General features: G+C 39.9%; 1 protein-coding gene across 1 annotated transcript; it reads right to left on the bottom strand.

Moving 5' to 3' along the window:
- Positions 1-5,002: 5,002 nt before the first annotated feature.
- Positions 5,003-11,349, bottom strand: slitrk5b (SLIT and NTRK-like family, member 5b). The gene is made up of 2 exons (XM_061054565.1): positions 11,116-11,349; positions 5,003-10,681 (listed from the first exon to the last, which is right to left on the bottom strand). The coding sequence occupies exon 2, from the start codon at positions 10,623-10,625 to the stop codon at positions 8,028-8,030; it is 2,598 nt and encodes an 865-aa protein (XP_060910548.1). The 5' UTR covers positions 10,626-10,681; positions 11,116-11,349; the 3' UTR covers positions 5,003-8,027.
- Positions 11,350-11,642: the final 293 nt, after the last annotated feature.

Here is an 11,642-nt window from a genome sequence, read left to right on the forward strand (position 1 = left end):
GAAAATGAGGAAAAAACAGAAATAGAAGAATCACTAAAAGTTATTTACAGTTTTGTACGAGACAGCTAAAAGAAAAACAGGATTCAAGGTGACAGTAGCCTGTGTCTCATGTGTTAGGGTTTCACTTTTATAAACCAAGTCCTGCGCTGTGAAGTTAACAAACCAGAGGCTAAAAATATGTGTGGTCGTGATGACGAGGGTCACAGTAGGTCTCCCTGTCACCTCAAGTGTTTATTCTACCGCTGTGTCCTTGAGCAAGCTACCACAACCTTTATCGGCTCAGAAGTTGGAGCATCATTAAAGTGACACTGTGCCAGGGCGAGAAGAGAAACCTTGCACTTCCAAAAAAAGGGTGAACTTGTGAAAGACTTTTGGCCATATTGTTTAATTGTGGATAATTTAACCATAAGTTGACTCCATTAAGAAAACAAAGAATCCTATATTTCTCCACAAAAAAGCTAACTTTTAATTATTAAGGAAGGAGATAATGAATGGTCAAATAAAGCAATTAATTAAGATTCTTGAGAAGTACACCCTTCTGCTTTCTTGCATTTTATACATTTCTAAGGTGAAACATCATCAAATGAAGTATGATGTAAAATGGACATTAAAAGGTTTAGGCTACAAGATGTAAGATATGGATTGAATATTAGCCTCATAAAGTTAATGTTAGAGTTAAGACATGTTACATGAATCATTTTAACTATAAAGTCAAATTTCTTCTGTGAATCCTAAAGTTCATTAATTCATTCAGCTCATTAAGTCGTTTGTCTCTCCAGCTACTGAAAGGTTTGGTCAGAACGATTGCTACACATCAGAATGAACAAACATATGAACAAAGGCTAGCAGTGAGCTGCTTCCTCCAGCTGTCGGTTTGGTTTTATGAAATGGTCAGGAAAGAGAAGGAGGGAATGTGCATCTGTGCTGCAGTAGCTGCATTTAAATTCAGGCTGCCAAAGTACACAGGCAATCTGTACAAGTCCACTCACACATCACAGCACTCGATTCAAGAGCTTCACAGGCAGAATGAACTGTGTGTGTCAAAAGAAGAATGCTACATTCTTTTTTTTTGTAATAGTACAGAACAAATCTATAATTGTTTAAGCTCAGATTTATTCCATTATAGCGTATTGTATTACTATATTTGAATTTAAATGATATTTTTTCTAACAGCTTTGTTCAGAAGGTCAGCAGACATTACTTCCTAAGTAAATCATTCCTTTTTGACTGAGTCTGAACTTAAGTGTAGCATTATTGTTCAGGGAAGGTCAGCTTCATCATTGAATAAGGAAGTGAGTGAGGAAGACACAAACAGGGCCCTTTCAGGTCACATTTATTTCAAATCAGGAGGAGACACTGCTGCAGTGAATCATGCTGGTGGGCTAAGAAAAAAAAAAAGCAGGTTTGGGATGTTGATGTTTAACACATAGACTACACCATATTCACAGTCGTGGTTTGTTGTACATTGAGGCCTGTTTGTTTTCAGTATAATTTACAGGCCAAAGCCTGGCAGCCTGTTATAGAGACACTTCAGGCAAGAATACAGAGAAGGACGTGCCCTTGATGTGCTGCAGAGCCATGAGGAAAAGTGGCAGATAAAAAGAGAGCAGATATCGGTCATGCACTGAGGTTAATGCAAGATGAGCGACTCAGGGCAGCAGAAAAGCTGCACAGTATGCCGGGACTGAAGAAGGGAAAACATGATATTCAGTGTGTATCATTTGAATTTGGGGAATGTTGTACATTTGTGTGTATTCTGGTAGAAAATCTCAGAGAATGATATTATGCATGACGTTGTAATAAGGAGTGTTCGAGAGCTGTGAAAGCTTCTTATAAACATCAATTCACTGTATTCATAAAACAACATGTCATTTTTCTGGATATGAAATATAATTTTCATGTTTAGTGTAGAGAGAACTCTAAATGGGAGGATGAAGAGGGATTTTGTCACTTTTTTTTTTCCAGGTTGGCAGTCATAAGCCTGGATAAGCCCTCATAAATATTAGTCTGTCTCACAAATACTGTTTCCAGTTGTTGCAGATATACTGGCAAAGTTTAGCACATTACAAATCCAAATCCCTCTCTTTGGGTGTTAATGCCTCTCTAGCCCTTCAGCATGTTGCTGTGTTTAAAAAAAGAACAAAAATCAATCTTAGATTACTCTGATTTATAGTTTTTGATTGGCTGTAGTATGTCGATTAATTAATGTCAACGCAACGTATCAACACTGCAGCCATTTTCCTATGATGTGACACTCAGGGTGGGAAGCTCAGATTTTATGTAGTTAGGAATCCGGCTATATTGTAAAATAAAACACATTTTTTGATAGCCTGTTAAATAAACAGCTAATGCACAAAGGTTGTGTCTGAAATCACATACTCATTCCCTACAGCCTACATAGGGAGTAATAATGGACTATAGTGCACTCATTCGACACATTAAATAAAACAGACACTACTCACTCTGCTGACTAACACTGTGTAAAATAGGAACCGAATTCACTGTCATGTTTTGTAAAACAACAAAATTACACTAGCCTTCAGCCGCTCTCTAGCTAGCAGTAATATTTTTATGAAAGAAGCTGGATGCTAACCTTAGCTGTTGTCTCTGTTGTTTTATTTTAAATTGTGCCTAGATTTCCATTTGGATTTTCACCAATTAGTGTTTTTCAGTTGGTTATCAGTCTGGAAGTTGTGAAACCCTAACTCTATGCCACTAAAGAACTCAGGGTTGAGACATCATGGCAGCATCACCTTTCACCCAGCTGACTACAAAGGAAAATGGCTGTGAACATAGTCAATTAGATAACTCTGGACTAGTTTTGTTAAAAAAGAATTATCAACAGGAACATGTGTCAAGCCTGTTTTAAATTAATACAACTCATTCACAAGCTGACATATAAGCACAACAACATGTAATTGCATGGTCATCAACTCACACCCCATGTGCTTTTAAACTTCATGCTGCAACAGTCACATGACCTGCTCTTTATGTGAAATCGTGTGATTTGGGGCTATAACATTGCTGTAAACTAGCTTGTCTTGGTGTTAAAACTCTGACAAAATTGTTGAAACCCTACAACTTGTATTGTGTATTCAACCCAATAGAAGTCAATAGAGTACGCTTTCTGGTTAATACCTGCGGTAAGGCGCTCTATGAGCTCTTCTGAGGACTCAAAATATCTCCTGCAGCTGAGTTGTAGCTAATACATTTTCTATTTCCTGGAATAGTCAACAATGACTTCCATTGGATTAGAAGTTTTTGGGAAGGGAATTACTTTTACAGCTCTTAGTCAAACCCTCAGGTGTTACAAGCAAAACAGAGTTTACCATCTGGCAAATGACCGTTGTGTAAGAGGGTTATTGCAGGTATAATCAGGAATTAATTGACAGTGGAGAATCAAGAAGTGTCTGAAGTGCTGATAATGGACACCTTGTCAGGCATTATCCCTTACATAACATACACACAAGCACGCTGGAAACAGAAAAATTACAAGTCTATGTTCCTGAATGTCTTGCATCAGATTTGCTGAAGCCCTTTTCTTTGCTGGTGAGTAGTGTGAATGTTTTTGAATCAAAAATGTTCAAAGTCGAAAAGAGAGGATAAAGGTCTTGCTACACTGGGTGAGTTGAAGTCTTTAGGCAGGCATGAAAACACTCTGAGTCAATAATTTATGCACCCAGACACACACACAAACACACATACAAAGAGAGAAAGAGAGAAACAGGGCATTGCCGTAGCAGGAAACAGAAGACTGAAAAAGCTTCAGGGAAAGACACACAGAGTCTGAGACGAACAACTGGGAGCCATACACATGTCGACAGATGTGAGGTACTATTCTGCTCTTTGCAAAGAGAGAGAGACGTATCAAGAAGCTTTGAGTCAGAGGTATTTCTAATATGTGTGCTTGCCTGATGGGAGCGATTGTAAAGGTTTTGTTTTCCTGTGGTGGATGCTAACAGTCATATGTTGTCTTCACACAGCCTGACACATCTCTTCAAGCTTACATAATGTAGATCTGCCCTAATTTCAATCTCCCCAGCAGAATTGGGGTCTTCAAGCATCTAAGCAACAGAACACCATCAGTCTGACAAACACATGAGTGTGATTAACAGTGTTAAGTTGCCTTATTGTTTTTGTGGTTATTTTTTATTCAAATGGAACTTATCAGACACAGATTCTGTGAGCCTCAGTCATGACTAAATGCAATGCAGGGAGAGGTGTTCCATGCAAACTGTAGTTAATATTTTATACACACGATGCCTTAGTTTAACTTGTGAATCATACAGTTTTAACGTGATGGTCAGAAGCTGAGTAAGGAATTAGTTCCCACTCTATTTCAGCAAAGTACCTCTTGCTCTAGAATATTTTCTGTGTCAGGTAATTGGACGTTTCCATGGATACTGAGCTTCCAGAAAGCTACCTCTGCTAAGAACATAGTTTTTTTTTTAGCTAGAATCTGCATGCAGATGTACCCATACTGCACAGATACATTAAAGTCATACCCTTATTTTAGCATTATGCACATCACCCCTAACACTTTGTGAAGCTGGAGATCAAACACTTTGAGTTCAAACATATACAAGAAACTACGATTTGGTTAAGTACATTTTGTAATACTGCCCAAGGCCTGTTCTGAAGCTGTTATTTGTGCAGCTGTTTGAACACTTAGGGCCTCGGATAATCGGCTCATTTGTTCAGAGAGAATTGATTGTTTAAGCTCTTAGTCAAAATGTCTTTGGGTGTTACCGCCTAAAACTTATGCATCGTTAAAAACTAACTACTCCGGAGAACACAGCCCTCTTTGTTATTTCCCATTTGCCCGATTGAAACCATGAAAATGGGTTTATCTGAACATTTGAATGGGATATTGTAATTTTTGTAATGTTCTGAAAGTTGCCCATGGGGTACAACATTTGAAACAGTGTTCTCCTGGTGCACTGTGACATTTACAGCACACGGCATGCTTTAGAAGAGAACTCAGAAACAAGGTTCAACCAAATGAATGCATATCTTTTATTCATCAGCTAACAACTTTAAGAAACAGCACATTGTTGACATATTTAACCCACGTATTTCTAGTCCCACTGTTGTTTTGCAATAAGAGACCATAGCTTCTTCCTTTCAGAGCTGATGCAAGTTTGCATTGAAATGCTGATGATGTGTGTTTATTTACAAATCAGAGATTGACATAGAAAATATTGTTTTATATGAAAATCAAACAAAGCAATCATGAGAATAAGACACTGACTGGACCTCTTCTCTGCACACATACACAGGATAGTTACATTTCAATACAACATGTTTTTTGGATAATCAATTATTACGTATTCTCACGTGACAGAAATCTGCATTTGGTCATTGATTACAAAAAGCTTCAAGAGAACAACATTTTACAAATGTCTGTTATTTACAGTTAAAACTGTGTTCCAGAACACAGCTACCTTTTGCAAAATGTAGAGAAAGACTCATCATGTCAAATTAAATGTTAAAAGACTTGGCTTTTCATCCACTTGCACACATATTTGTTTGCCTTGTTTTAGGTGTTCTTTTATAATTTGTCATATTGGATGTACAGAATTTACCACAGGTTCAAAATCTGCATTTTTTAACTTGAGAACTGAAACCATTAACACAGATTTAACCACTTTTTACATGAAAAAAAACCCCAACAAATATTAAAAGGGTATCTGTCTGTGCATGTTTGTAGGCTTACCGTGTTTTTAACATTAACATCACAGCAATATACTCATTTAAAACAAGAAAATCTTAAATATGTAACTGTCAAAAACCTGTATATTAATGTGTAGATAACTTGTTCTGATGACTTTCCAGTGAGTGGTCGCAGGTCAAGTGACAAAATAATAACAAAATGACTCTGAAAATGTTAAAAGGCAACTAACCGGGCCTGCTTTCTGGATAAAAAAAAAGAAGAAAGAAAGCATGACTAATACTGCAGTGTAATATGTGATGACATGCATACAGGATCCAGATACACCATATCCTCTAATTAGCTGACTTAAGATGACAGGTTAAGTGCATAATACTGCATATGACGTGAGTTTACTCTGTGTATTAAACTCTCAGGGAAAGTCAGATCTCTGGGCTTACACTATTGACCCAGAAATTGTTCACACTGCATAATGGATGATGTGGATTATTTTAGAGCATAGATTATCTGTATACATAAAACCACTCTGCCATTCATTCAACTATTTGTTGTGCTTCTCATCTAACAGCTGAAGCTCTTGAAGACCCTTTGCACATGTTACACTACCCATCACCCCCTCCTTAAAAGAGAGAAACACAGACTGCTAATTGCAGTCAAATTGCCAGATTTCATACAACCCCCAAACAGATGAAACAAACAAAGCCAACTAATGAGACAGTGTTTTCATTCTTATGCAATACACTCAAACAATCGCAGTTTGTCAACCTATAAGCACATGTCATTCAAAACACATGAAGTGCCTCTGAATATTACACTTCAAATAAACACGTATGGGGTGCAACTGCATCATAAATATCATACTTCAGAGTGTTATGAGTGGTAACTGTTGGCTTTTTTGTACGGATTGTCTACATAAACTGTTTATCTATGTATAGTGCAAGATTTTTTCAAACATATGTAACTTTGATAGATGCGGTTATCAAACCTTCATTTATGGCTAAAAGCTTATGATACCATATTGTGCATTTTCAGAAAGTGACATCATTGTTGACCTGTAGGAGTCAATATAGTGCATTTTTTTAGGAAAAGAAAAACACAAGGAAAAGAAATCGTTCTCTGTATAAAAATAGTCATTTAAAATGTATAATATGGACAGATGTTCAGCTTTTATGTGGAGATATAATATAGAATCTTTTTGTATTGCACATCTGCTCAAATGTACTGCAACTGAAACAAATGGTGTGTGTTTTTGAAAACTTATAATTAAAAGGCTAGAAGGGTACAAAAAATAAAAGTATTGTGCTTAAATTTATTTTCTCTGATGGAGAAATTATGGTTTGGTTTTTTTGTGTTAAGATCTCTGGTTGTGATGCAAATACATGAAGTCCTTACTGTACAGTTTCCCAATTCTCAACAATTTGTTTTTAAACCAGAAAATAGCTTTAATTCCTTTTCATGACGTATATGATAAAGATCTGGGTCTAAATCCAATTCTGTTTCATTTGCAATTCATCCAAATGCAGTTGTGATGATGATATTTCAGTTACATTTCTGAGTACAGTTTCAATACATAAATATTTAATTCAATAAAAGTGCAACATGTGTCCACAATCCACAAGTGCAGTGGTTTGGGAGTTGGGGAGGTTCTGTGGGTTCATCACTGACAGTCACAGATTACAGTTTAAGCACTAGGTCAGTTTAGTTGTAGGATGCATGAATTATTACCTCACAAATCTGCAAACAAGACATCAGAGATTTACTGTCCTCATAATCTGTGATTTAAGGTATTACACTGAATTTATTTTCATGACCCTGTGCATTTAACACGATCATCCCAGAGTTGTGCATTCGCGGCGACAAACAACCTCAATAAATCTGTCGTTTTCACTGGAGCACAATTTCCCAAACAGATGTGCAGGCCATGTGTCCTTTTTTTAACACCTACACCCAGGCCTAACTTGCGGAATTAATTCAATTTAGTCTCATGTATAAATTTTGTGTTTGTAGAGACAGAACTGGGAGGCGTAAATATTCAACTGTAACACACATGAACTGTATGTAATTTAAGGTGAAAGCTCTGTCTCACATTATTGTTTGTGAAGCAGCTTCGGGGTGTATTTTATGGCAGGGTGAGTCATAAGAGCCCTGAGTCTCTCTGGTTGCTTGTTGGTATTTACAGATTTAAAACACTGTGTAACACCACAGGGATCAAGGGTTAAGTGATTCTGTACTGAGTACTATTCCCCTTTGATATTCCATCCTGCATGGCATCATCCTAAGAAATGCATATGTAGCTCTAAACGTCTGTTTCTACATGTTTCCTGATTTAAAATGGACACATAACATCAGAGTCTCTTTAAAACTGTGTAAAAGTTGTTCGTTTTTCAAGAACCTCAAGATAATCCGGATCGATGTGGAGCTTTGCTTTCAGTTCCCAGTACTCGCTCCGGTTAGGCTCCACATAAACAGTACTTGGCGCTGCACAATAGAGTATTGTCTGCTGCACCCTGTCTGAGGGCGAGTACTGATGCCTTGCATCAAAGTCTGAGGTAAACTGGCTGGATGAGTGTGCGGTGTGCTTGCATGTGTTGCTGTAGCGTGTGTGCTTGTCAGGCTCCAGTACGTCTCTGTAGTAACACAGATCATCTTGGTGGGGGGAGGAGGGCTTGTTAAGAGGCTCTGGAGTCGCAGCACTGTATTCTGAGCTTATTACATTACTGGCTGCCTCTTCATCTGAGTTACCCAGAAAAGGACCGCTCAACTCGTCGAAGTCCCTCCCCCTCTCCACTGACTTGCTGTCGGTGGGGGGGTGTGCAGTAGTCCTGCATGTGGACTCTGTGGGAGGTGGGATGTACTCATACACATGCCCAGCAGATGTCCTGACTTTGGGAATGGCTCCCTTTTTGTAAAGGCCATACTCCATGTTAAGAGAGCTGATGCAAGCGTTCATGGAGTGATTCTGCTTGTTTTGACTCTTTTTGTGTCTCTTCTTCATCACCACAAACATTCCTGCAGCCACAAACACGGACACAATGAACATGAGCAGAAGGGCCAGAATCATCACAGATAAAGGAATTGCGCTGTAGTGTGTGTCTGAGTCCAAGGATGTTTCTATGGTGATAGTGCTGCCAGGAAAAGATTCTTCTGAGGGTGGGATCATGGAGGCCAGTATATCAGAGTTATTAGGGCAGAAACTAGCCGTCTTAATGTATCTCATATCCTCCCCTGCTAGCTTCTTAGGCGAGCCACAGATGACATTGTTTACAACCGTTCCCGTGCTAAGCTGCTCCAGCCACATCTTCAACTCCAGTATGCTGCAAGAGCAATCCCAGGGATTCTCGAACAGATCCACCTGCACCAGTGCTGTTAGCTGATCGAGGACACCGCTCACCGGCAGATATCTCAGATGGTTGTTGCGAAGATTCAGTCTGGCTAATGTCAGGCCGGTAAACGTTCCCACTGGTAGAGTCTTCAAAAGGTTGTTGTTCAGAAAAAGGAGTTGAAGTCTAGGGACGCTCTGAAAGGTGTCAGAAGCAACCTCTTTGATGACGTTGTATTCTAAATACAGGAACTGCAGGCTCTCTAAACCATAGAACATACCAGCTGTAAGATGGTCAATCAGATTCCCATTCAGGTAAAGTCTTCTGAGATGTGTCAGATCAGCAAACGCTCTGTCGTGTATGCGAGCAATTCGATTGTTACCTAGATGAAGGAGATCTAATCCAGTCGCCTCGATGAAGTCTGATCGGCGCACCACAGGGATGTAGTTTCCTGTTAGGTACATCTTTTTGGGATTGTAAGGTTTCGGATCTAAATCAGAGATATGTTCAATTTTTCGCTCCTGGCAGTTCACATTCAAACCAAGGTCTGAAATCTGAAGATTGCAGGTACAGGCAGTCGGGCAATCTAAAGGCACGGGGGATTTGGTTTGATATGAAACGATCTGGCCGTAATTTTGTGGTTTGTTTGATGGGCTGCGAACAGTTGGTCTTGATTTTAGTTTTCCTGACTGCCGTGGTCCCTTGGTGGGTCTCGATGAGGACCGTGCAATCCCGGATGAGGTTAAGGAAGACGTGACTAAAGATGGCGGTGTCCTATAGTATGCATCGGTGCTCAAATGTGGCAGTGGTTGCATCTCATATTCAGCGATGGCTCTCCTTGGGCATAACTCCTGCTTTGAAACCTCGTCAAGATCCCTCCCATGAAGTCGGAAAGGGAACTCGCAAACCACATCCCCGACCAGGGCCGAGTAAGATATGCTCTCCAGCCAAGTCTTCAGAGCAATCAACTCACAGGAGCAGTTCCATGGGTTCTCCTCCAGCTGCAGCTCCACCACACTGTTCATGTGCTCCAGTAGACCCAAGTAGGGAAGCACTTTAAGCTGATTTCCCCGCAAGTCCAAATGAGTCAATGGTACATACTGGAAAATATTCACAGGCAGAGTGGATACTAAATTGTCATTTAGGATCAAGACCTCCAGTTGTCTAAGTCTGCTGAAGGCGTTTGGCGCCACATGAGTGATAGAATTATAATCAATTTGAAGATACTCCAGACTTTCAAGGCCAAAGAAAAACTCTTCCTTCAAGGCATCGATTTTGTTATTGTTGAGATGCAATCGTTTTAATCCCTGAAGTCCATTAAAAGCTCCTGCTTCCACTTCAGATATGTCGTTATTTCCAAGATGCAGTATTGTAAGTCCTTTGTAGTCGACAAAGTCATTGGCTGACAGCTTTTTCAATCCGTTCCCTGTAAGCAGCAGATGATACTGGGGAAAGAACACTGGGCTTATGTCTGAGACACTTTCAATTCCTCTGTTTTCACAGCTCACTGTCAGTATCCCCTCTCTCTCCTCACAGGCACACAGTCTTTGACAAATCTCTCCATAGCTGCCAAACATCTCCACAGTGCACATTGACGTTGCACTTAGCAGAACATACAAAATCCAAAGATGCATTTTCCTGCAAAATGATGGCCAAGCTCACAGTCCTGCTAAGATATCCTCAATGTCATCTAGAAATAAAAGACACACACAGTGTGATGTCAAACAGGCAGTGAAAGCAACTTCCACACACACACACACAGAGAGAGCTGCAGCCTGCATGAGTCAAAGCTTCATCTGCTGTTACCCAGAGGTAACTTCTGGCTTTGTTGGCTGCTGATGTAAAATGGCTCAAACAAAGCAGGACAGAAAGCAACTCCTTCAAGCTATGTAAATAGCATAAAAGCAAGGTCAAAGCCTGGCATAAGAACAAAACAACGCTCTAAAGCTGCTGGGGATGGGGGGGCATATCACGTTTGTTTAAGACATGAAAAATGCAATTAGACAGTAGTTTGGATTGTAAAGCTATTTAAATGTAAAGATTGTTAGCTGGGGATTGTGCATGTGCACACATTGTCAGACAAAAGACAGCCTGCATTCTGATTAACTCCTCACAAATACATACCTCACGCACATTGATGAAGATGTAGACTCGTTAGGTGTTTCGGCGCGTCTTTCATTTTTAATCCGTGAAAGCAAAATAGGACACAGAATCTATTTTACCCGATCACGTTCACAAACGTCTCTAACGCACCGGAGAGGATGCAGGAAACGCTGATCAATCATAACTGCCAAATGCTTCTCCTTTCAGCCACGCTGTGCCGGAGGAGACACAGCTATTGCCTGGTAACAAAGTTGCTTACTCCCCGTCTCTCTCTCTCTCTCTCTCTCTCTCCCTGCTTGGGCGCTCGCTCTCTCACTCACTCACTCACGCACGTAGGCACGCACGCACTACTCGGCGGTCGGGAGGTTGTCAAGTCATTTCATGCATCAGCTCACTGGAGCATCCTACAGAGATACATCACCCCCAAAAGATGTTGACCCACCCACAGAAACACAACCCCACCCCCGAAATAATAAATAAAAAAATCAATGATTCACAGTGGTAAGATTGCGCAACTCAAGCGGTCTGTTAAACCGCTTATCATGTTA

Source organism: Labrus mixtus, chromosome 13 (genome assembly GCF_963584025.1).
Source record: "Labrus mixtus chromosome 13, fLabMix1.1, whole genome shotgun sequence".
NCBI classification, from domain to species: domain Eukaryota; kingdom Metazoa; phylum Chordata; class Actinopteri; order Labriformes; family Labridae; genus Labrus; species Labrus mixtus.